The sequence below is a fragment of the Anopheles merus genome, chromosome 2L (assembly GCF_017562075.2).
Source record: "Anopheles merus strain MAF chromosome 2L, AmerM5.1, whole genome shotgun sequence".
Classification (NCBI taxonomy): domain Eukaryota; kingdom Metazoa; phylum Arthropoda; class Insecta; order Diptera; family Culicidae; genus Anopheles; species Anopheles merus.
In genome coordinates, this window is record NC_054083.1 from 14,037,977 (window position 1) to 14,063,206 (window position 25,230).

Below are 25,230 nucleotides of genomic sequence, written 5' to 3' on the forward strand. Positions count from 1 at the left end.
TTTGACTCTGGGCGCACATCTCCACAGACGAACAGCGGCTACAGCCGGACTGACAAATGTCGAACGTCGGAAAAATTAAGTTTCTCCACTGAGGAAAGTACTTTTTCGTGCAATTGGTATCCATCAAACGCTACAGTTTACTTCATCGCGCAAGTAAAGTATGAAAAGTGAGGTAGAGCGTTAGTATTTTGTCCCCCAAAGATAGTTGAAAGTAACGCTGTGTGCAGAGGGAAGACCGGCGAAGTGCAGAAGAAGCGGAAAAGCCAGTTTTTGTATCGCTGGTAATTTGTAGTGGTGGTAGTGCAGAGAGGGCCGCTATATCTGCCTGTGTGCTGTCCGTGTGGTGGTGGTGTCATCGACGGTGTAAAAGAGCTTTACACAGTCGCGCTGACTGAAGGAGAGAAAGATGGCCGATGGCGTTGAAATCGATCTGTACGCCGACGATTTGGACCAGGATTACGCGCAAAACAATGTAAGTAGACGGTGAAACTGGAGCGGCTGCTGTGCGTAAACCATTTTCCATCTGCAATGGGACTGGCACAATGGGTATCTCATCCCGCCGTAGCTTGAAGTTTGTGCCTGTGGGAAGTGCATATGACTGCGTGTGTGTGTTTGTATGCGTGTATGTGCGTCGCAGGAGGAAGCAAAATGTTTTTGTTGCAGAAAAAGTGAAAAACTTCTCTTGTAGTGCTTAGAGTCGGTCGGTTGTTTACCCGGGATTGTGCTTACTTTTGCAGGACGATTTCGGTGGCGATAGTGGCGACCTGTACGACGATGTAATCGTACCATCCGGGGACCGCAACAATGCGGGAAGAGGCCCGTCGATGGACCGGGGCGACGGTGTCGATACGAATGGTTCGTACCACCATCATCCCGGGGCTTGGTCGCTCAGCCACATTCCACGCCGTCATCAGCTGTACGTGGGCAATCTGCCCTGGTGGACGACGGACCAGGACATCACCGACTCGGTCGCGGACGTTGGCGTGAACGATTTCCAGGAGGTGAAGTTCTTCGAGAATCGTGCCAATGGCCAATCGAAGGGTTTCTGCGTGATTTCGCTCGGTTCGGAAAACAGCATGCGGCTCGTAATGGAACGGCTACCGAAGAAGGAACTGCACGGTCAGAATCCGGTCGTGACACTGCCAACGAAGCAGGCGCTGAATCAGTTCGAAAGCCAGCAAAAAACCAGACCCACGCCACCGGCACCAGGGCAAAGCAACGGACCGCGACCGCCTGTACCCGGCATGCCGATGGGTGGCCCGGGCGGACCAGGTGGCGGCCACGGAGGACCGGGCATGGGAGGTCCGGGAGGGCCACCGGGTGGTGGTCCTGGTGGACCGGGTGGACCAGGTGGTATGGGCGGTCCCGGCGGACCGCAGCCACGGATGATGAACCCCAATATGCCGCCGGGCATGCGTCCACCGCACCCGCACATGTCCGGACCGATGCACATGCAGGGACCGCACGGCGGACCGGGTGGGCCACCGCGACCACAGGTAAGTGTTGAGCCTTCTGTGCCGCCTCATCTAGTTCGAAGTGTAAGTTTCATCCGCCATGACACCATCTTTCGTAGGGACCGCCAATGCATCAAGGGAATGGACCACCACAGCAACCGCCTCGATTCCAGAATCAAAACCAATGGAATGGTCCGCCACGAATGAACGGTCCGCGACCAGGCGGCCCGGGGGGTCCAGGCCCAATGCAGCACAGGCCGCAAATGGCAAGTTATATCAGCAAATCGTTAACGTCTTTTACTCTCTTCATTTCGCTAACTCCATACAATCCGATCGTGTCTGTGTTGTGTGCATTTTGTCACTAACTTTCTTTTGTGTTGTGCTTCTTCATTCTTCCACAGTTCCAAGGACCGCCGAACGGTATGCCACGTGGACCTCGCCCGGAATGGAACCGGCCGCCGATGCACGGTGGTTACCCGCCGGGTCATCCTGGTGGCCCCGGACAGGGTCCACCGCATATGCAGGGAGGGCCACACGGGCCGCGCGCTCCCCATCACGGATCGATGGGTGGGCCGCCGGGACCACAGGGTCCTGCCCCGCACGTGAATCCGGCGTTCTTTAATCAGGGCGGTGGTCCACCGAATCATCCCAATGGAGGTGGCCCCGTTGGACCGCCGCACGGTCCACAGGGACAGGGTGGGGGACCGCCACAACACTTCAACCCACAGGGTGGTGGAGCTCCACGGGGCGGTCCATGGCCGGTACAGGGTGGCAAGCCGCCGGGTGCGCCGGGCGGATTCCCTGAACATCCGGTCATTACCCCGCAGCTGAGCGAAGCCGAATTCGAGGAGATTATGACCAGGAACCGTACCGTCAGTAGTTCCGCCATCGCGAGGTAAAGTGCAATGTTTAAGCCGTACTACTGAAATGTTACACTAAACTCACCATCAAACAACTCATATGATGCTCATGTTCTCTTTGTTTTGGTGTTGGTGCATTGTTTGCAGAGCCGTATCGGATGCCGCTGCTGGCGAATACTCAAGCGCAACCGAAACACTGGAAACGGCGATCTCGCTTATCAAGCAGTCCAAGGTGGCTCAAGACGAACGGTGTAAGATTTTGATTGTCTCGCTGCAAGACACGCTGCACGGTATCGAGGCGAAGAGCTACACCCGGCGAGAGCGTTCCCGGTCGCGCGAACGCTCGCACAGACGCCAGCGCCGGGAGCGGTCAACGTCACGCTACCGGGAACGTTCGCGCGATCGCGAGCGGGAGCGAGAGCGTGATCGAGATCGCGATCGTGAACGTGATGGGTAAGTGAATACGGCTGCGCTGCTTTGGGTGGTTTTGATTTGCATGATTCACGACAATGACCTTCCAACTCTAACGCAAGGGGACGGACTCAGGGCTAACTCAGGGCTGGACGGTCTTGTCTAGCCGCGGAAGATATATGAGATTTATACTATATCGTTTGTTCTCACCGTTTGTCACTAGCTCTCGCCGATCTCGCCCAAGGAAATCTCCGGAACCGGCCACTGATAACGCAACGGATAGCTCGTCGAAACGGTACTACAACGACGATCGCTACCGTTCGTCGGATCGTGAGCGGGAGCGCGATCGCGACCGCGAGCGCCGTGAAGATCATCGATCACGGCATTAAGTAGTACTAAAATGAACCCTTATATTTTCGAACGCTACTAGCAAAACGGAACTAGCTGGTTGCCTGAAATTCCTGCAACGCTACACTACTATTGAATTCTAAAGTTTTTGGGCAATTGTCTTTTTTGACAGTTCAGTTCCCATTTCCATGGAGAGAAGTTAATGTGAAACAAAATGAACTACACACACGGTCCGCAGCCCGATCCTTTTGCTCCGTAATACTTCCCGCAGTTTTATATATGTATCGATGTTTCCCCCAATCTCGCCCAAAGTTTTTGAAAGTAGTTTAATTTGAAGTTTTGGTTTCTATTTTGTATAAAATTAGTGCAAAAGTCGTTCCAAACATGGAGCAAAATGTAGTAAGTTCATTGTGAAACAAGAATATCTCATATACACGTTTTAATTGCACGACGCTCTCGAGTTTCCCCCTGATCTAGCTGCACTTACAAAAGCGCCGCCGTATCGTCTCTCTGTTTGCAAAGTGTTTAGACAGAGAATGTATCCTCTTTTTTAATTCCATTTGCACTATTACTATTCTACCAAAATGAAACGTGGGAATCATCTGAGAGCATAATAATACGCCACATAGCTAAATGTAACGCAGAGAAGGACGCATCGGAGCGCAGCTATGTTGACAAAGATTTTAGGCGCGCAACGGCAAAGAGGAAGCATATATATTCAAACTACACATCCATCCCGCTCTACTACTAGCAGAGTACACTTCCCATCATTGGCGTTCCTCTAAGCAAGCAGCAACAGGAATGACAATCTTGTGCAGCGACAACAGTGTTGTGTGCAAGTATGCGCGCGTGTGTTTGTGTGTGTGAGTGTTGTTCCGTTAGTGGTTTAAAGATCTGTTACAACTCCTGAAGACTTCTTGCGGTTCGTGTGCGTTCCGTGTGTACATCCTGCTACGTACGATCCATGCCCGACGGCAGTGGGTGCATCTTGAACGGTCAGCAGACTCAGCATTGACAACGCAACAACTCCCAGTACTTCCCGGCGGCAGTAGCTTCCTGATGGCAGCAGCAGCGGCAGCAGCAGCGGCAGCAGCAGCGGCAGCAGCAGCTGTAGCAGCAGCAGCAGCTGTAGCAGCAGCAGCAGCAGTAATCATCAGCGGCAAGCGGGTAATGCTGGAGGAGGCCACGTGTTGCTGTGACAGTGACGCACGACTCGACGATGACGACGCTACTGATCCGCAAAGAAGATTGTAACACATCCCTCTTTTTGAAGTCAATAATTATAAACGTAATCAGAGAGAAAAAAAAAATCAAAAAAAAGAAAAAAATGTGCAAATTTTGTGTACCGTGTTGTGTATTCTGTCCCTCCCTTAATCATTATTTGTTTTATTATTATTACCACACTAGTCTTGCACAGAGAGAACGTATTATGAATGAAAAACCATTGTAATGTATTGTGTCACACATTTTTAAGCTAAGTTTTTTTTTTACGAAAACCCAACACATGTTTTCTTTTCGTACTTCGACTAATTTTTGTACGGCGGAGAGACTTTATTTTAGTTTATTAGTTTAGTTTTGTTGTCAAAAAACCGTGACAGATCGCACAAGTGACGACTGAATAAGCACTTTGTGTGGGAGTGTGCTTGGGAGTACTGTTGTTTATTTTAGTACTGCAGCTAGATAGAGATGCTTGGCTGGAAGAAGCGTAAAAACTGTTTGATAATTTTACTCCAGTTGAAAAAGGCAAGGGACTAGAGAAATATAAACATGTTGCGATAAAGCGGAGCCGAAGTAACGGTGACAAAAATATTGTAAAATGTACCAAAATTTCGTAGAAGGTCTTTTGTAACACGAAACATAGATACCTAATACTGTTAAGGCCAAATGTAACCGCGGCATTTGTGGAAAACACTGCACTCCACTGTTTGATGCCCTTAAGTGCAAATGAGCTTCCTACTGTCCCCCGATCTTCGTCGGCTCGAAAAAGCAACTCATCTTTCTTGAGAAATCAAACAAATATTGCGATGTCGGTGTTTAAACTGATGTAAACTTGTTACTGTGTAGCAAGTGCGTGTATGTATGTAACATTTATGTACCTTTGATCAACAGACGTTGGGGGAGAAGTTGACGGACGAGCACAGGCGGTTTCGAGAATCCATTTGTAACATGATTCACGATGCCTAAGCATACGCGCCACATTTTATGTATAAAGGCTGCGTTGTAATGACAGAAAACATAAAAACTAGGTCATGTTTCTTTTTATAAAAACACGATCAATTTGTACGACGGGATTTGTACAGTATAGCAAAGACAACAGATATAATTAAGTGATGTGTACAAAACGCGTTCTATCTTTACTGACGAGCTTTATATGTATGTAGTATTATTAAGAAAACTACCATCTAGACGCTTTTACCTTTTGTAAATTTATTACTTTGCGTTATTAGACGAGCTGCTCTCTTCTTGGTACAATGCCTGTAGCGCGTTATCTCTTGCGTCTAGTTTTACCAAAAAGAAAAATAGGAACAAAGAAACTTATCAGTCATATTTAAGGATTCTTTTTGCAAATGCATATTTGTAAGGACACACTGTACTTTGTGCGAAGAAAGGGAATGCAACGACGCAAGACTGAACTCTCTGTCTCTAAGACTGTGAACGTATGTATCTCATTACATTTAAGCCATTTCAAACATTTGGGATGGGCAGCAGTTGACTTGCATACTCGTAGATTGATAACTTATTACTTTTAAATTGTTATATTTTAATCTCAAAAACCTGCAATGCAAAAAAAAATACCGTTGTTAGTAGTACATAATACTGTGGAAGATATTTGGGCTTAGCTAAAAGTACTATTGTGATTGGACGGTTTTAACCGTTTTTAACAACCTATTAAATTACTCCGTGCTCCGTGTATCGATTAATAAGATGATGAACGAATGTGAACGTACCGAATCGTAGAACTTCTAAACATTTGCTATATAATGTGTCTTTTGTAACAAAAATGAAACGTATTTTAATCTCAAACAATGGGGATTATTCTATTCTTTTATGGGGGTTCTCGAACCTAGTCGGGTCCAAGGTCCATAAATTACTACAGGTCGTTCCGTACAGTGTACTTCGACACATTGTCATTACACAGCTGAAAAGGGAGTCCAAAGTTACTCAGCAACTCATACAAAGGCCTTAGCCACCCCTACTATCTATCTGCCAATCTCCATAGAAATCTCTATCCATCATGGCCACCAAAATCAGAGCTTAGGACCCACCTGTACTCTACCTAGGCACCTTGGTCGTGTTGAGAAATTTGACTCGATTGCTTTTTGAAATATGCTTGCCTGTAAAAAAAAAATCTGGTATGAAAAATCAAACGAGACGGGCCTTTAACGTCGCAGTAGGCGACAAACAGCCAGACCAACCCTCGAAGATGACTTTAAAATTCGCTTGAAAATATAGAATGTTAGACAAAAAATAAGGAATTTCCCGATAGATAATCATAGGATTCGGTTTATTATAGTCTAATTTCATTGAACTATCGATTGAACATGAAAACAGTTGGTCCATCGACTTTGGTTAAATGACTTTCTTTAATTAATTTTAACACATATCAGTCATCTCAAATGGTCATTGAGGAAAACTGAAATATTTTTCTTCAAAACTGTCAAAAAATCGTCTTCAATCAATTTCCTGCTAGCCTTTTGATATCTAGAACAAGTGGCTTGAATCGAGACTCTGGAATCGAAAGAACACGTAGTCGCTTTTTTTGTTGATAGAACTCTTCTACTAGACAGACACATTTATATGGCAACCTCGAAACTGAAATAGACTTCCGCGATAGTTTAAGAGCATAGTAAACCCGATTTGCTTAACAATATTCAACTCCACGTCGACACATCTCGATTGCGCAAGAACAGAATACGCCTGAATAATACTCCATAAAGACAACAATGACCAACAGGATTAGAATTTTAACGTCCTAGGGAGGAATTCCGTATACAACCAAACGGTGGTTGGATGGAATCAATTATTCCTGCTGGGAACTCTCCGGGGTGTGCGATCGATGAAAGGACAAGCTTTCGCTAAGACACGCATTGTATTAATTATCAATCAGCCCTCGAAATGCTACATACACCCCGTCTGCTTTTACACAAAATTGTAATTATGAATAGGACAAAGAGGCTTGATTTTAGTTGGGTTTATCGCGTTGTTACTGTTACGTTATAAAACCCTGTTAAATGGTGCAGAATTAACCGTTAAATCGAAAATTGGGGAGGGATGAGCTGACACAGTATGCTATGAGACGATTGTTTCGTCGTAAACACGAACTACAAAAAGGTAAGCATTTTAAAACGTTGCCTAATCTGTACTATAAAATTACATTAAATAATCGTAAAATGGTAGAGTAAATGTAAATGTGAGTGCCAGTAGTAGAGAGAATTGTGTTGTTATACATTTGTAAGCAAACTCGTTGTAAGATATTCCAGTAGTTTGATAAACACTCATTTACATGAGCGTACCATTAGTGAACGACTGAAGGCATTTTGGCCCCTGCAAACAATGTATTACCTGAAAACTTATGCGAACCATGTGAAGGTCAATGTTATATTATTCCAAGTTTTAATCATTCTCTCTCTCTCATCATCATCTCTCCCACAACTATTATTATTAGGACAGCATGTTCTAAAAATGTCTAAAAACACACTACACGGACTCAAGTCTTCCACAACACCTTTTTGCTGTGATATACTCCTGGTTGTACGTACGATACGGTAATGAAAATCGATCAAACTCGATGTGTGTTCTTCAGTTTTGTAAATGAATGGAAAGCTGTTCTAAAAAGACGTTGTAACAACAATTAGCAAAGAACAGAACAAACAAACCAATCCAATAAGCGGGAGAGAGAAAGAAGATAGATAAAAAACATACAAAAACCACACCGAGCGAATTTGTTTAAAATTAAATGTTTATTTTATTTCCGTTTGCTTTCTCCTTATTATGTTTGTTTTGCGTTTCCCATTTCATTATCTTCTTTTGTGTTTTCGTTTTGTTTTGTTTTTTCTTCAACCAGCGGCACCCTTTATTTTATGTGATTTTTTCCTCTTCTTTTCCGTCTTGTCGCGCGCATTCTTTGTTTTGCGTTTTGTTGCTTTTTTGCGTATGCTTCTCTTTCTTCTCAATTCGTACAATTCTTTTTCGATTATTCACAGTGATTTCACAAAATATAGCCTAAAATACACGATCCATCTCAACGCACACGACGCTTCAAACTTCCCGCCATTATATATGCTCTTTTTCCGTTCCAACACCATCCTCTATACGCCCCGCTTGTACACTCTCCATTCCTCGCTCTGTGGGTATTGGGTGTTCCAAAACAAGGGACATCCACCCCCCCCCCCTCACACATCTTGCGACTTAACTTAAAGCCGTATTCCACATGTCTGGGAACACATCAAAAGGACCTGGGGGAAGGACCAGGAAGAGAGGAAACTGGTTGATCGGGACAGCGGGACAGGTTTGCGGTTGATTATTATTATTAAACAGTGTAATTAATATGATCTGTTCTACCGTGTGTGTATGTGTCTGTTTGGTTTCACCGGATATCCGTCCCAGTATAGCGCAGTAGGAGGAGTGTGATCATGGTTCATCTTTTGTTTTTCACTATTAACCACTAATCACGAAACCTGAGCAGATCAAGAACATGTTCAAAAGGACAATATATAGAGGTGTGTGTGTGTGGCACGCAGAACAAAAGAAAGAGAGGATTTACATATCTTACAAACTTTAAATCGTGCATGATCGATCGCTTACGGCTTGTACTACTTAAATTCCCTATACCAACCCCCAAGTTCCCCCAGCCACGACCACCGTTGCCTCTCCTGCTCGCCTTATTATCTTTAGTATGTGTGAGTGTTTTTTTCTTTGCCAACCCTACAATGGTTCTTCCGTTCTGCTGTTCCCAAACTTAACCTAACTCCATTGATGTTACACGCGTGCCTTACTTGCTACTATTGGGGGTTTTCACAATCGTTTTTCCTCTTTTCTATAAATTACAATCTCTTTCCGATTTCGTACAATTCTCGTTAGAACTCGATTGTATGATCGTATCCCTTTTGCTTTTCAACCGCTATCACTACGCTCCTCTCACCGTTCGCACTTTCTGGCCGTTTTCTACCGCTTTTTCGTTTCGTTTTTCACCAACTTAAACATCATCTCAAACGAGTCTAGGCGTGAACGTTTCTCTGTACTGCAAACCGCGATTCCAAAAAGGCGAAATTTGAAAATTTCTTGCGCGTTCTTGTTTCACCGCCGAAGCTAGAAAGAAAATCAAAACCTGTAGAACACAGTAACGAATCGACTAAACGATTACACGGTTCACAAGTGATTCGTACACAATTGAAAAAGAACGTAAAATAATGTAAAAAGACAAAAAAAAAAACAATTCACATATCCGGATAACACAAGCGAGTTCCTGTATTAAGGTTTTATCTCCCTGCTGTTCTTGCTCCGTTGTTAGTTCTATTGCTTATTGTGGTGCATTCATTCATATTGTGTGGCCCCTTCCGCTGCTCTTACTCACTAAACAAACAAACAAACACACACACACGCACGCACGTTCGTGGACCCACTTCTTTGTACAGACACATCCTATTGACCCCCAGATCGTCGGAAAAAGAAACATTTAACATTGAACTAAATTTAGACAACAGTGATATTAAAAAAAACATACCAGCAAGCAATATGTAACTAACGCGAAAGATCACTACTGGTACGATCGCGATCGCGTCATGTACTAGATACACAAAATCGGATTGAAATATCCTTCCTTTGTCCGTCCGCTCCATCCTTCTCTGTACATATTATTCTTCATTGATCGTACTCACTACTGTTAAATCCAAGACGAGAGGAAACTATAATTCTAAGATGAACCATGAAATCCTTTTATACAAACACAGGTGGGGAAGAGAATACAATTAAGGGACCTCTTCTCTTGGTGGTGGTATGCGGGCTTTGTTTTAAATTCATAAAAAATGGGGGAACTGTTATCGGCTGCTTGATATGCAGAGAGCCCATAGAACGTTGAATTAGAAATTCGTAATTGATGGTAACATTATTGCGGGATGATATTTATTTACGTTAAAATGGTGGCATTTTATGTTTAAACTATTGCGGTAAGCTCAGAGCTTTTTCGTAGAAGTAGAATTGTCAATCAACGATGACAATTCCGTGTTCCGTGGTGGGGCCAATGGTAGGAAGGACAATGAATTGCTCTACCCCAGGTGTAGATTGAAGCGTGTGAAACACTGGTGTATAGTGCACACAACGACGGTGGTCGAGATCATGATGAGACTCTCTTTTCCCAAACGAAATCCATACGAGGTGTGAACTAAACAAAAGCCAAACCATGTTGAAACAAGCGCGAAATAGAACAGCACTGAAGAGTAACACTATTGTTTCTTTGCTTGCAAAAAAACCACTACCCGCCCTCTCCCCTCTCCTAATCGTCAGCTATTGCTTTAACCTAGAGAACAAGCATGCGCTCATCGCAATCCCCCTTTTCTCTGATTTCGCGTCTTTCATGAATGCCTCACATGCATATATTACTTCATTCACTATCACTATTTATATTTCGAAAGTGTGTTATTATTGTGAGAGCCGCTTATTTTAACCACCAGGCGCGGAGGATGCATTTCGTACGTTCGTTCGGCGCACGCAATTGCAAAAACTAAACAAACACCACCACATGCCGTCGCCGCACACTTACAATGCGCGATCTCCATCACTTACTTGCTAACTGATCATTTGCATTTGCTTTCTTACTTACAAACGGGCGTACACCACCCTCTCCCTTCCTCCGTTCTCCCTTTCGGGCCATCTGTTCCCTCATCCTTACTATTATTATCAATCCTACGGGCTGCTCGTCTACTATCGTTGCGGGTTTACCTGTGTTAATGGCTAATATTAGTGTATCTTCTTTTACAGTTTTACATAGCGCGATTCTGATTACTGTGTTTCACCCCCCCCCCCTTCTTTTGTTATTATCAAACTCACGTGAGCTACTGCTACTGCTTTTAAACTCGTGTGCTTCTCTCGTCGTTATACTACAGCCGGGCGACCGTTGGACCGCAATTTACACACACACAACCTTCACACATCCTTTCTTCGAAGTCGGGCCACAAGTTCTGATCAGAAACTGCCGTGTACTTGCCGAGTGTATGTGTGTGGGTGTTCCTATTCTCCTACCAAACATTACCAGTTCTTTGTGATGATAGATGAACTCACCATTCCTCTCTCTCTCTCTCTCTCTCTCTCTCTCTCTCTCTCTCTCTCTCTCTCTCTCTCTCTCTCTCTCTCGCGTATCTTTAGCCTTAGACGCGTTCTTCGGGGAGTGGAAAAGTCACTGCGAAACGATCGGATGGTTGGATTTCATGAAAGAAAGATTAAAATATGTTCACCAATAGGCAAACCAGTTCGTGTGTTGAATTATTTCAATTGCACTCGATATTTTGATTGCTTTAATGAAGACTCAAAGTAAAATGTTTTACACCAAATGGTACAGATAGTCCAGGCCAATTACTATGATTTCTCGCTCTTACAATCAGCTACGGCGTGATGTGATGTACGTAATTCGGTTCGTGTTCGGTTTTGTAATTTTAATGCTGCACAAGCTTTGCTATCGATCGAAATAGAAGAAATTAACCAGCTCGAAGGTGGCGCATCATGCGACAGAAACGAATGTAAACTATAACACGTCAAATAAAATCGTGCCCGGCATGGCGGCTGTGTGGGATATTTCAGTATGAAGCGTTCCTGATACATGCGGCCGTGTGGTTGGTGCGTACGTTGTAAACAAGCGTGAACAGAGTAGCGGGGGGATACGTTGCAGAAAAGACGACGGGATGACGTTGACGACGTTTCTCGATTAGAAATTGAAGTAAGGCGCTAACTGAAGGATCAGACGTAGTCAATGTTGCTGTTGTTGAGCAAGTATATCGTCCACGCTAACGAACGCGCACGCACCGAGCGAAGAGCTCGACATGAGGCGCAGCAGCTCGCAGGCGTGCGCTATGCACACCTCTAGCGGTGGTCGCCATGAGTAATTCATTGATTCTACGAAAAAGAGAGAAAAAACGCATATCAGAAAAGAGTACCACATCCCAGGATAAACGAGTTGATTTGGGTGGGTAGGTAAAGGTGGCCTTTTGTAATGTCCGATTTGCGAACATACCTAATATGGCAGAGTTTAGAGCAGCACATACAGCTTCACGACGCGACGGGCACAGTTGCCATCCGAGCGGACTTGCCCATGGATTCGAATAGGCTAATAAACTAAATGCATCCTGTAAGTGAAGAATCAAACGAGCATTAGATGTTTACAGATAAAAATAGAGGAATATACATTAAAAAATCATTATAGACAAATGACATAAATAGCCTGAAACAATTTTATTAAACTTTACAAAGCAATGATAATTGAAAAGTAGGTTAAACTTTGTTATTCGCGGGACGAAATTTTGAATTTAAAATATTGCACTTTAACAAAATAAAATTAAAAACTGCAGTTTTGCAGGACGTGTAGCAACTCATAATTCAATTTTAAAGTCAATGCATGAATGAAAGTGTTCAAAAGAGGTTTTCATATAAATCTACAATAAAGATTCATTTGAATCATGAATCTAAGCCTTGAATTACTGAATTCTTAACAGCCGTCGATCTTTCAGCTGTATTTTTGTAATGAACTTTGAAGATGTTCTCAATTATACTCTACAAGAAAGTAGTCTTCTCATTGCATGAATCGTTGTAAAAATGACAATATGAATTCTATTAAGATTAATTTTAAATAACTAATAACTAACATAACTAATTTATTGGTGTAAGTGGGAATATAAATCTTTTGAGAGCTTGGTGTATTTTTTTGGTGTTTTATGAATTAGATCCGATGATTTCCAAGCATTATCACATCGTTTCATTAGAAATTGAGCTTTATGTGACGGGAAGTGGATACTACGGCGCCCGTTTTGGACAGGCGTATTTGACTTCCGGTTGGAATTTCCAAAGTGCCTGTCCAAAAAAAAAAAAATCTCTTTGTGGATGAAAGAGTACAAACGAAAGTGTCCCAAAATATTGAGTTACGCCTGAGAAACCCTGTAATGCAGGAGGAAATGCCGACGTATAACAGGGAAACCAATCTTACCTCTAACATTTTTTGATTAGTTTCATTAACACCATGTTCCTTCTCCAGTCGTTGGCTCATCTGGAACAGTTCGCGACCGAACTCTAGCATCCGCTCGACACCCGATTTTGCCGTGGCACTCGTCGATTTACAGTTTGGCGATAGCGATGAGTCCACATCTACAAGGCATACAACAACAAAAAAACAGAAACACACACAAACACGATCATTAGATTCGATTGGCCATGCCGTTGCCGAGTCTCGATGACGATGATCTTTTTACCCATATCTTCATCCCGGCCGGTGTCCGCCTCTTCCTCTTCCTCTTCTACCAGTTCGTTCGTGTTGGTTCGATTGGTGGCACTGCCGTTTTTGTAACCATTCGTGGCGCTATTATTGCTGTGGCCGTTCTCCATCTCGACGTCGTTCGAGTAGTCGTCTTCGATGCAGCTGCCATTATTGTTGTTGGTGTTATTACTGTAATTGTAAGCAAAAAAAAGTACGATTATTTCGAAGTGATGCCACAGTGATGCCGAGTGCGCGTTTTTTCTTTTACCTGAGGACGTTATTTTTTAAGTATCCCTGATTGTCAGCATTATCCGGAATAATGGTGTTACCGTTTTGATAACTTTTTGTTGATTGTATCACCGATGTTTGCACTGGGCTCGTACGTGACGAAGGAGTTCCCTGCGCGCACGATGGATGAAAAAAAAAAACACAAATGTTGGTATAAGTTGTGAAATGATAAGGTTTTGGATTCGGTTCGATTCTTGCGCCAGAACCGAGCCGCCAAGTACTTACTAGGTCAAAGTCAGATCCGTTCACCATCTCGATAAACTGTCGGCACTTCAGCATAAACAGCAGATTTTGATTCGACTCTAGCAGACCCGGATAGAGACGAATGGTCTGTTCGATCGCTTGTCCCATGCGGCCGGAAAGCACTAATTTTATGATTTCTACCAAAAATGAATGGATGAGAACGATGTAGTGAAGCACGGGACCGGGGCAAGGCGTCAGGGGGCTGTGTACTTACTTTGTCGATTTTTAATCGATGTCATGTCTTCCTGTAATGTTTGGCCCGCGCTCCGGGCGAACGTTTCCGCCGTCGAGCTGTACCCGTGATGGACCAGATAGGAGGAAACCATTTTGTGCAGGATCACCGTCCAGTCGCCCTGATCATCCGGCAGTGGGAAGTTGTAGATGGTGGCCTTCGTGCTGGCCCGCAGCTCCTTCAGCATGTCCTCGATGTCGAACTTGAACGGTTCCTGACCGAAGTTGGCATCGACTACCTCACCGGGCGTCTGCAGACCGACCGTCGGGTATAACCGGGGCTGGAAGCAAGAGAGCGAGGCACAATATTAGCTTGGGTTTGCATTTTGTGCGGGAAAGTCTGACTGCCACCAACTGTGCTTACCGGTAGATCTCTGAAAGCGATGCCCAGATGGTGGCCGTTCTTGGTGTAGAAACACGTATTGTCGACCAGATTGACGCCACAACCAATAATATCACCGGTGGTAAAGGTGGGCCCGTACGGTTGCCCATTGCCGGACGAGCAGAACGAGTGACCGTCGTCACCGTGGTAGCCGTACGATTGCTTGTCCCACCCGGGCAGACGATTCATCTTGAAGTTGGTATGGGTCAGCCCGATGCCCATGTAACCGTCCCGGCCTTTCGAGATGATTTTCACCTCGAAGTAGTACAGTCCGCAGGCGGCCGGTATCGGATAAGCGGTACGCACCGAGGCAGCATCTGTGTGTGATTTGCCAATTCCTAATTACAGCAGAGAAAGGGCAAGAAAGAGAGAAAAAGAACACAGTTTTAATCAATTGAAATGGGAAATGGGTCCGTTGTGGTGCTCTCTTTCAGTGGTTAGTTAAAACGAAAAGAATATCCCCAAATATCTCCCTTCTCTTGCAACAATTTTACACACCACGGTTTGTAGTATGCATTCGCTAAACTGTGGGGCTGCGCTGCTGTTAACCAGACTGTGAAATGTTATGACTTATTTCTTTAGCTTCATTGTGTACATTAAATTATCACATTTCTGCAGTGACTCACGTCCTCGTCTCAAGGGGGTAAATTTGAAATGCAATGAGTGGCGAAACACGGAACACAGCACAGTCCGTGGTCCATTTGTTTCTCTTCTTGTCCTTCATTATGGCGGCGCAAGTTTTGTACTGCTTGCCAAACCACTGGCCAAAAGAGAAACACTTGCTCTCTCCGCTTCGCGAGACAGTTCGAGTCCAGTCCAGGAGCAGTTTTGTGCGGCGGCTCATCGTACTTTTTGGCCTTAGAGTAGCTGCACAGACGCGGATAAAGACGCGGCCCACACGATCGCGCGCTTCATTTGTACGTATACTGTTTTCATTTGTAGCTGCTCGCTCTCGCCCCACTACGAATCAGTCGCGTTCAAAGTCATGGAAAAATCGTTGCTAAACGCCACTCTGACCCACTTCGGTACCTGGGGTGAGTGTGTATGTCTGCTGCTGTTAGAGTTCGACCCTGACAAAACACCCGCTTAGTTCGACGCGGCTTTCGGTTCGTTTCGTTCAAGCGTTTATTTTACCTTCCAACCGCCCCCCTTTTGTCGTAATCATTTTCAGCCTATTTTCCTTCTTCGTACGTCCGGCATATTGCTTCACCTGTGTGCTGTGCCATGTGTGCTGGAGGTTTCTATACTGCGTTACGCCAACACACCTTGTCGCTTTCGATATCCAAAAACTCTGTGTCCTGTGCAATCGTAGTAAGGGCAAAAAGCATTCCGAATGGAAGGAAGAACAAGGCGATATTCTTCCACAAACAGTATTCCGTAGTCAAAACACACGAGAGCCTTGAGGTAACTTAGGCTCAAGATTATTATTGAGATGTAAAATACAGGAAAAGGCTTTGATAAAACGCAAACATAACACTCTACTCACTTCCAGGAGCTATGATACTGTCGGACACTCAATTGACCCTTTCTTTCGTGAAATGAACCTAATCTACTGGGAATTGATTTTATAGGTGGACTCTTAGAGTCTTGTTGGACAAATCTAATAAGAATTTCAAAGGAGCCTGTCACAAAAGGGTGCCAGAGTACAATTTCCAACATTTGAAGTTCACTTCCCATAAGAAAGAGTCTAGGAAGTGTCCCACAACTATGAGAACCCACGAAACGTTGGAGCCAAAGCTTCTATAAACTGTTCAAACAGCAAAAACAACCCACGGAAAACTCTGTAATGCTGTTCAATGTTTCATCAAGAGTTTTTAAGCTTCACTTGCTTTACAACCAAGCCGTAAGGCCATAAATGGCTAAAAACACTCGTCCGTGTTTTCCCTTTCCTTTATTCATTTCCCTTATGCATGCCTGCAATAAAAACCAACAAAATCGAAACCCCCTTTTTAATTACAATAACAAAGAGCTAACAATACAAATTGGTTATTTTTAAAATAAAGTAGCAGCTACCAAAATGTGTAGAAATTCATGTTTTTACATTTGAAACATAAAAAAAAATAAATATTGCGCGCATTACTATTTTTGCTATTTACTATTACCACTATAAAATTCGCGGTACAGGGTTTCCCGACTCAATTTCCAGTCCCTACAAAATTTGTCATTGCTTGAAAAAATGTTTTTCAACAGCTGTAAAATGTTGTATTTGCATCACGATAAAGTTTCAGTTCTTCCCCATGGTTTCCAACACGTCCAAGGCTGGATTGAGTTTGACAGTTCTTTGTAATGTGTTGATGTGTTGAAAATTATGTGTAAGAATTGAAATTTTATCATGCTGCAAATACAACATTTGACAGCTGGTAAAAAAACATCTTGGAGATGATGAAAAAAAAAAATTGCACAATCGAAAGTGTCTTTAGAAAACCCTGGGATTTGTAAAATCTTAGCCGATAAGCGTTCCTCCTGTCTTTAATTCAATAAAATAAAACAAAATAATGAAAAAACTACTCAATTTAGTTTACTTTTACTTTTTAGTTTTAGTTCTTCTTCGATTATATATTTGGAATTGATAATCAGAATAATCATTTTGAAGAAAACCATTATAAATATTAACAAATAGATTGAAATTATAGATACTAATAATTTGTTTTGAACAATGAAAACATTTAAATAAACAACCATATTTGATTCTAACATGTGAGCATACAAGTCCCAGCTTATGCTACTTTCCCAAAGCTTCGAATACAATAGAAACCAGCAAATGAAATATTTCACCATAATTTATCTTTTTAGTTAAGCAAAAAATCAGTTTATATGACACATTCTACAGCAAACTCCCAATACACAGAAGGTGAGGTTAGTAAGTAGCAATCTCACAAGACGTTTTGATGGAAAATACCAAACTCTAGCAACAGGCAGTCAGCGATGCTATATCAAACGCTTCCTTCAATCGTTCGAATTACATTCGAAGGAAAGTAAACACACACATACACACACACACATACACGCACGCAAACACACTCTCACCCTACCACCAGCCTACCAAGTGTTAGTTGCGAAGCGGTTTTTGTGTCGAGAAAGTGAGATGTGCCTTCACCCGCCACGCGTTTGTGATTGTGTGGGGTGTGTGTGTGCGCGCGCGCTTGGCTGTGATTACCAAACAGCAGTAGCAACAACAGCAACCCCCCTCCCCCCACCACCCTTTCCTCTTGTCTGCTCGGGGGTTGTGGTCTGTGTGGCAGATTTTTTTTATTTGTGATTGCCCTTTTCTCCTCTTCTGCCACACTGTTGCGCCGTTTGCTGCAGCTGATACAGTGATAGTGATACAGGGGGAAAAGTAAAGGACCAGGTGAGGTGAGGTGGTGGTGGTGTAGAATATGAACCCGCATGCCTCCTCTCGCTCTCCTGCAACGTCCAACTGGCAACACGCAATCGAAAGTGTTTTGCGCATGTTTGTTTTATTGGGCACCGAAAGGCACCGTCACCGTCACTAGAACTAGCACACACACGCGCATTTGTTTTGTCGCAAATAAATCGACGGTTTGTTCAGTGTAGCTGATAAAGAGTGGCTCCGAAAAAGTTGGCAATCAGTAATGGGACCCAGAGCATAACTGGATGCGGGGAGAAGGGCATCTTATGTTTGGGGAATTAAAGCTCAACGCGTTTCTTTCCCAGGCTGTGGGGGGATGGGTGAGTGAGGAAGTAAATAGAGCTTCAAGATTTGCTGACCTAGTATTAATAGGTCCTACACTGCCATGTGCACCACTCACACCAACTATGTGAGCTTCACCTGCACCATATGATCAGCATGATCGAATGCATCTGCCCAGTGTGCTACTGGTTTTGTGTAAGCTCATATTTCTTCCCAGGGTTGCTCTCAGTGCCTCAGGGACGATACGAGGACAGGCTCTGGTTGTAAATCCGATACCTAAGCACTGTCTGTCCCGTCCGGGGATCAAGCCACGCGCGTATTGTCTCTTTCCTTACCCTGATCATCACACCATTCAAATGCGCACAAATAAACAAACAAACAAAGACAAGAACGGACACATCAATTCGCGTTCCGTCGGACAACGTCCTATGTTGAATCTGTAGAAGCGCGCACACCAACACACACACACACCACCATCGAGCGAAGGTTTAGAACGAAACAAAGACGTCAGTCCCCGATTCCCCCTCCCTTCCCGCCCTCCGCCATCGATCGTCTGCATCAGCTGACGGGTGGGGGAGGAGTTGTTCGTCGTTTGCAAGGACAGGAGAAAATAATTTTTGAATGAATCAGTTTGCGTAATACATCGATAATGTCGTTCTGGTTTCTTCTAACGATCGCGCAAATCATTTGCGCGCAGAATGGTGTTTTTTAACGTTTATGATCTGTGGAACTGGACATTTAATGTACAATCGACGCAGTATATCTTTCCAGTCATTCGTTCATTGTATGCCCTTCAAAGATAAAAAAGGATTAAAACAGTGTAGAAAACTAATTTATTAAGACTAGTCAATTATTAGTCAACTATCGGTGCGATTGGAGTTGAGAAGGTGACGAATCGGAAGGAATGTTTGACATTTATCGAAGCTTACGTTCTCGGTCTCACAATACCAACAGACCAAATAAACAGAAGTTTACACAAACAAGTATAGCAACGGTACAATTAAGGTAAACATTTGCACCAAGCAATGGTTATGTTTAAGGAACTTTTTAGGAATTGGGAGTTCAATATGAATATTAAATTTACAATATATACTAGTCAAAATCGATCATGATGCTAAAATGTCCGTTGTTTCTTACAAGAAAACAAAACAAAATTTAACAATTAATTTTTCCTAGCAAAATTGGTCATTGTGAATTGTTCAAAATTAGTTAAATAAATAAGCAATACAGGGATTTTCAGGGTTTCATACTTGTGGGATACTTTCATTACACTTTTTCTTACGCGAAATGGTACTCTATGTTATGGGAATTGGACTCTATAGCACCCTTTTTGGACAAAACCAATAGAAATTTCTAATGAGTGTCCAAAAAGGATGCCATGGATTCCACTTCTTATCTTATAATGTTTATTTTCCCTTAAGAAAAAGTCAAGAAAATTATCACAATTTGTAGAGAATGCGCGTGGTTGAGCATCGCTTCAAATGTCAGGAATCCGGAATTGACTAACATGTAACTATTAATGAAAAGCGTTGCAAAGCAATTCGTATAAAAATGGAATAAACTAATGAACCCTATTTTAGATTATATTTAGCGATTTAGTAATAATCATAGTGAATTATTCAATAGTTTGCTTTTTATTTTTAATTTTACAAAATTATGACAATTATGTTGTTATAATTCATGATTTATAATTCTACTGGTAGAATTGCTCCATTTCGTCTACTAAACTGTTTTCAAACGAATTATCAATTATGCCATCCTCATCATTACAATCTACATAATTTGCACTGTATTGCAAATGAGAAATCACTACCATTAAATAACAACTCCTTTAAATAGCTATTTTCCCATTTTTTTTTTCGTTATTCCACATCTTTGGTCGTTAAAATACGGTGAATAAACCATTGTATGGAATACCAAATTTATGATCCAAAAACACTTGAGCATACATAAGGCAAATTAATTACATTGCACATAACGAAAAAGTTTCTACAGAAATGAAATAATAAACGAGTCAAATCAACCAATTGAAGATTTAACAGTACAACATCACACTTCGGAGTTTCATAAAACATCAGAAAAGTGAAACGCAATAAAATAACGAAAGAAAGAGAGAAAGACGAACGGAGCGCATACGCAAGGTAGCAACAAAATGAGGAAGGTAGAGAGAAAAAAATCGAGAGAGAGAGAGAGAGAGAGAGAGAGAGAGAGAGAGAGAGAGAGAGAGAGAAACACAGACAAGCGTACGAACAAAAAAAATGTACACACATTTTCGCACAACGTTGTAAGAGCGCTGCGTACATCGGATTTTCTTCGGGTAAAACTTTTCAAAGGCGAAAGGGAACGCGGAACACAAAGGAAAAAGGCATTTTGCTAAGGGGGAAAGGGTAGCTGCTACAGGCCGCGAATATACGCGCACATCCAATGTTATTCATCCCAGCATGCGGAGGGCCATACCACTCCCACCCACATCTTCCACCCTTCCTGTACGATGAAATATCGGGGTCGTGCCTGTGCGTGTGATTCCTCTGCTACATTCACCATCATCCCATCCCTGCCTGCCGTTCGCTTTGTGTTATGTTGTCCGTTTCCGATTTATGCTCATCGCGTTTTATGCTTATGCGCGAATGTCGCCTTAAGGGGGACGTTTGTGTTAGTTTCCCTAACCGCACGTGTGTGTATGTGTGCAGTGTGGGGGGAGATCGGTGCTGATTTGGAACAGCTGGAGCGATGTGTTCGTGTGCGCACACCCCGTTTCTGTCATTCTGTTTTCATTGTTTTGATCTAACGCTTACACGCACACACACACGCGCGCGCGCGCTTCTAACGCATTGGACGACGAGTTTGTGACGCGATGGACGTCGGTGGTGGTGGTGTTGTGTACATTAAATTGGTCTGCTGGCTGGGTTTGTCTCTGCTACTGTGTTCAACATCGCCATCATAACATGACAAAGAAAAGCTCGCCACAATTGACTTTTCCGTCCGAAATGTTTCACAGTTCAGTTGTTGTAAAGGAGTGGGGGGCTCATAAGGCAGGCCAAATGGACTCCAACGAATACAGTTAGCCAGTGTAAGCCAAATAGGCCCAAAAAAAATGAAATTAATTTAAAAATTCACTCCTTGAAAGAAAAATCTATACAAACGATATCTTTATAAGCATTTTGAATTATTCAGTATTACAACCCATAAATATAAATATCATGTTTAATGATGGTAGACCAATTGCAATTACAAGAGATATGAAAATGTACAATGAAGACTGTACTGATAATCAATAAAAAAGAATGACATTTTCCTAACGACAAGCTACTCAGTAAACGTTTCACCAATCGTTTGTCAAACACTACTGATTGTTATATCACAAGCATATTAAAAATCTATAAAATATGCAATAATAATTAGCTTCAACAATTTTGCCATCATTTCCTCCCCAAATACTACAAGGTAGCGCATGATTTCCGTCCGTCAAATCGAAACGTCAAAACCTGCTGATTTGTGTTTCTTCCCGTGTTCATATCGGCGCTTCTTTGTTGTACGCAATCCGTCTGCCCCCAGTTCATCAACACATCACCGTCGTCTCTTTCACACCAAGGGGGAAGCCTATTGTGACGCGTGCTCATTCCCTCAGAGGCACGCACACATTCGCTCCCTTTCTACGACGTACATGCGATGGGTGTGTATGTGTGTGTAAAGCAGCTACTACTACATACTACTGTAGAATCAATTGCTTCTGTGTACGGTTTGTGAGCTACACTATTTGCGCAATATAAAACGCACACATACAAACACACCACACAATCAGCTACACGAGCCACACCATTGCGCTGCTGCTGGCAGGGCTGAATGGATGGAGCATTCCGAGGGCAACATTAAACACACAAACACACCTATCAACGATGTTTTTGAACACACAAATTTGCGAGTCGATACGAAAATAAAGGGCCATACACTTCAAAGCTGGGAGATGGGGAAGCCAGATAAAAAAAGTGTCCAACAACCAGTGCAATGAACGAGAGCACGGGCGTGAAAGAATGGTTGCACAGACATTTGGCAATATTCTTGCAAAGAAAACAACAGAATCTTTTATGTCACTAGCGACCTTATCCAGGTGTGATGTTTGTCACAGAATGTAAACATTCCCCAGACGCTTCGATGTGCGTTAAAGTGGCACACACGCATGTGGGTTCCTCATATGACAAATTCCTATAAAGGCATGATGATGATGATTGCACGCCCTCAACAACGCGGCCATTATTAATGCGCAGTAGAAAGGGGACAGAAGAGGAAGTGGAGCTGAGTTGAAAAAGCTCAATGATTATTAAAGTTCATTGAGGAACAAAGTATTGCATCGACCGAGGGGCGGTGGGTACTTCCTCTTTTTGAAGAAGTATACACCCACCTACCCCGTACGCTTTGCCCTTCTTTGCAACTGATTTGTGTATCACTTGCTTGGCTGAGGGGGATGAGGGGAAGGAAAGGGAGCAAAAAGTCGTCTTGATCCATGTGTATGCACACACACACAACAAACAACTCCCATTTGGTGGGGAGGGTGGGGGACACTTGGTGGGTGCGCATAGACAGGAAGAAGCAAAGGGCAGCATACAAAGGGACGCAGCCAGCACAAGATGGCGTAGCAGGAAAATAAGTAAGCGCACAGCAGCAGCGCAGCTGAAGCAATAGCAGAGCCAACTCGGACTAAATTTAGATATGCCGACGAGAAACCGCGTTCGAGCGACACACACCAACCGACTGGCCTGCCTGCCTGACTGACTGCGCTGTGCGGTGCTGAAAAAGGCTGAAACAAATTCGGATTAGCCAGGACGTGTGCGTACGCGCCGCGGGGAACGATAAAAACCTTTGTAGTGAACACGGAGATTGTTTTGCGTCAGCCCGATGGTGCTGCACTTGTCCTGGAGGCTCCAGGAGCGGGGCAGCGGGTCGACCGCTTCGTTGACGTTCGGGTACAGCATCCGGAGACGGTCGATCGGTCCGGCGGCCGCCGCATTCGGGCCTGCTGCTGCTGCTGCTCCTCCTGCTCCTCCTACACCACCCCCGGGGGTAGTACCGCTGTTGCCGCTGCCGCTGGCACCCTGCTGCTGGACGTTGTTGTTTGGGTTGAACATTCTGCTCGAGGACATTAGCAAACTGTCGCGAGGCTGACCACCATCACTACTACACTTCACACTACTTGCAGCGGCTGCAGGCGCATTGTCGGCCATCAGCGGGGCACCCAACTACGCGCCCGTTGGAGTGTGTGTGTGTGTGTCTGTTCCTTTCCTTTTCTTTCTTCGTGTGCTCGAGGGAAAGCGACTCACTCAGACACAACACACATATACACTCACGGTCACACAACTCACAGGCCACTCTCACCCCCCCGGCACCTTTGGTAGACTACTGACCGAGGCACACACGCGACACCGATAATCCCACACGTTATTCACCACTGCTGCTTCAATTTGCTTCCACTGCAGCAGCCATGCATTCGAATGGTGATGATAATGGCGTACCGAACACACATATGCACACACGTCCACTGCAATCCGCTCTATTGTTCTCACTCACTCTCCACACTATATCGCACACACGCGTACTGGCGCGCGTTGTACGTCGATTTCAGACCGTACGTTTTGCAAAGTTGGTCGCGGACCGACTGCGGACTGCGATTGCACTTTGCTATTGTCCTCGTTCGCGAGCGTGTTGTGCAGAGAATGATGATGATGATGATGATGATGGTTCTGCTGACAGCGGGACACCCACCAGCCAAAAAACCACTCTCCTTCTGTCACGCTCCGACACAACTGGGTTCGCTCGCTCGCTCGCTCCTGACACTGACGTTCACCAACACTGCACACACACCAGCACAAAGAGGTTCGTTTTTTGATACGCACACAACCGCACCACCAATGTACGACGATTGATCGTCTTCTTCGAAATGTGTCTTCGCTTTCTAATAAGAACACACAAACCTGTGCCTAATTGCTTTAATACCTGAATCCTTTCCCACTGCGAAATTTATCAAATAATCACACTAGCTCACACTTCGATTTGGCTTGTGTTTTAGCTGCGACGCGGTAATGGTGTTCGTGCGTGGTACTGTACGCGCTGTTGTCTCTTGGCCCGTGGCACCTTTGACTCCCTCTCACTCGCTCGCTCTCCTTCCCTGTCTTTTTCTCTCGTACACGATTCTTCCTATCTCTGTCGCTGCTGTCGTCTTGCTCGTTGGACAGTTCGTGATCGAGAAAGCCAGAAACTGAAACTGAAATGATGACGGGTTAGATGCGTTGGTCAAAGGGGGCGAATGGGCAAGGTTGGGGAACTATTGGGACACATCGCGTATACAATACCTTGTCAGCCCGAAATTGGGAAGGTGCGACCCTTCTCTTCCTGCCCTTGTTAATGCCTTGAGACACACGAGCGCACACACACATACACTCACACACACTGCAAGGGAAGAAAAACAACCAGGGCCACAGGGGCTCGCTTTGCCAGAGAAGTTCTGTGATCAAGGGCAGCTTTTGCTTCGCGATTTGACACGCTACCTCACGCTGATGTGCACACAAAGGGAAGAATTAACTTTTTTTCACTTTTCACGCGATGAAAGATGACGATTCACCTACTTCACCACTCCACACGCAAACCAGCAACAGAGCAGTGTGGAAGATGGAGTGGATGATGATGGTCTTTCTGGCTACTGTGTGTTCGATGGCGACTTGCTTTTCAGCAGCCTGTATCAGCAGCCTGCTGTCTCACTTGCGCCCGTGGTCGCAAACGTATGTTTGTCTCAAGTTTTGCATAACGTCTTTCGGAGCTCGATACAGGTTGCGTTGGTATTGTTCGCGATGAAAACGGCGAAACACTGCACACGGCACGCACACATCCACACGCAGTGCAGTTGCGGAGAAATT

General features: G+C 44.1%; 2 protein-coding genes across 4 annotated transcripts; one reads left to right on the forward strand and one right to left on the reverse strand.

The window, feature by feature from the left end:
* Nucleotides 1-11,825, forward strand: LOC121593505 (cleavage and polyadenylation specificity factor subunit 6). 2 transcript variants are annotated; one of them, XM_041915879.1, is made up of 7 exons: nt 2-472; nt 738-1,496; nt 1,574-1,720; nt 1,856-2,349; nt 2,462-2,767; nt 2,949-7,405; nt 11,435-11,825. In XM_041915879.1, the coding sequence occupies exons 1-6, from the start codon at nt 407-409 to the stop codon at nt 3,112-3,114; spliced, it is 1,938 nt and encodes a 645-aa protein (XP_041771813.1). In that variant the 5' UTR covers nt 2-406; the 3' UTR covers nt 3,115-7,405; nt 11,435-11,825. The 2 variants fall into 2 exon arrangements, with proteins under 2 accessions (XP_041771814.1, XP_041771813.1); XM_041915880.1 differs by lacking the exon at nt 1,574-1,720 and having other exon boundaries at nt 1-472.
* On the reverse strand, nt 11,566-25,202 carry LOC121593507 (ran-binding protein 9). Of its 2 annotated transcripts, none has more exons than XM_041915881.1 (10): nt 24,670-25,202; nt 23,181-24,581; nt 14,656-15,011; nt 14,275-14,572; nt 14,043-14,197; nt 13,798-13,928; nt 13,525-13,718; nt 13,263-13,420; nt 12,297-12,408; nt 11,566-12,178 (listed from the first exon to the last, which is right to left on the reverse strand). In XM_041915881.1, exons 2-10 carry the CDS (start codon nt 23,542-23,544, stop codon nt 12,033-12,035), a joined length of 1,914 nt encoding a protein of 637 aa, XP_041771815.1. In that variant the 5' UTR covers nt 23,545-24,581; nt 24,670-25,202; the 3' UTR covers nt 11,566-12,032. The 2 variants fall into 2 exon arrangements, with proteins under 2 accessions (XP_041771815.1, XP_041771816.1); XM_041915882.1 differs by having other exon boundaries at nt 24,363-24,581; nt 24,670-25,198.
* Between the last annotated feature and the right edge of the window lie 28 nt (nt 25,203-25,230).

What these genes read in the sequence shown, in the direction of transcription:
- LOC121593507 (XM_041915881.1), bottom strand. Translation starts at nt 23,544, where the DNA reads ATGGCCGACAATGCGCCTGCAGCCGCTGCAAGTAGTGTGAAGTGTAGT. An exon ending in ATCGATTAAAAATCGACAAA is followed by an intron (nt 14,198 to 14,274) that starts GTAAGTACACAG and finishes CATTTTTGGTAG; the next exon opens with AAATCATAAAATTAGTGCTT. An exon ending in ACGGATCTGACTTTGACCTA is followed by an intron (nt 13,929 to 14,042) that starts GTAAGTACTTGG and finishes TCGTGCGCGCAG; the next exon opens with GGAACTCCTTCGTCACGTAC.
- LOC121593505 (XM_041915879.1), top strand. Translation starts at nt 407, where the DNA reads ATGGCCGATGGCGTTGAAATCGATCTGTACGCCGACGATTTGGACCAG. An exon ending in TGCAGCACAGGCCGCAAATG is followed by an intron (nt 1,721 to 1,855) that starts GCAAGTTATATC and finishes ATTCTTCCACAG; the next exon opens with TTCCAAGGACCGCCGAACGG. An exon ending in AGTAGTTCCGCCATCGCGAG is followed by an intron (nt 2,350 to 2,461) that starts GTAAAGTGCAAT and finishes CATTGTTTGCAG; the next exon opens with AGCCGTATCGGATGCCGCTG.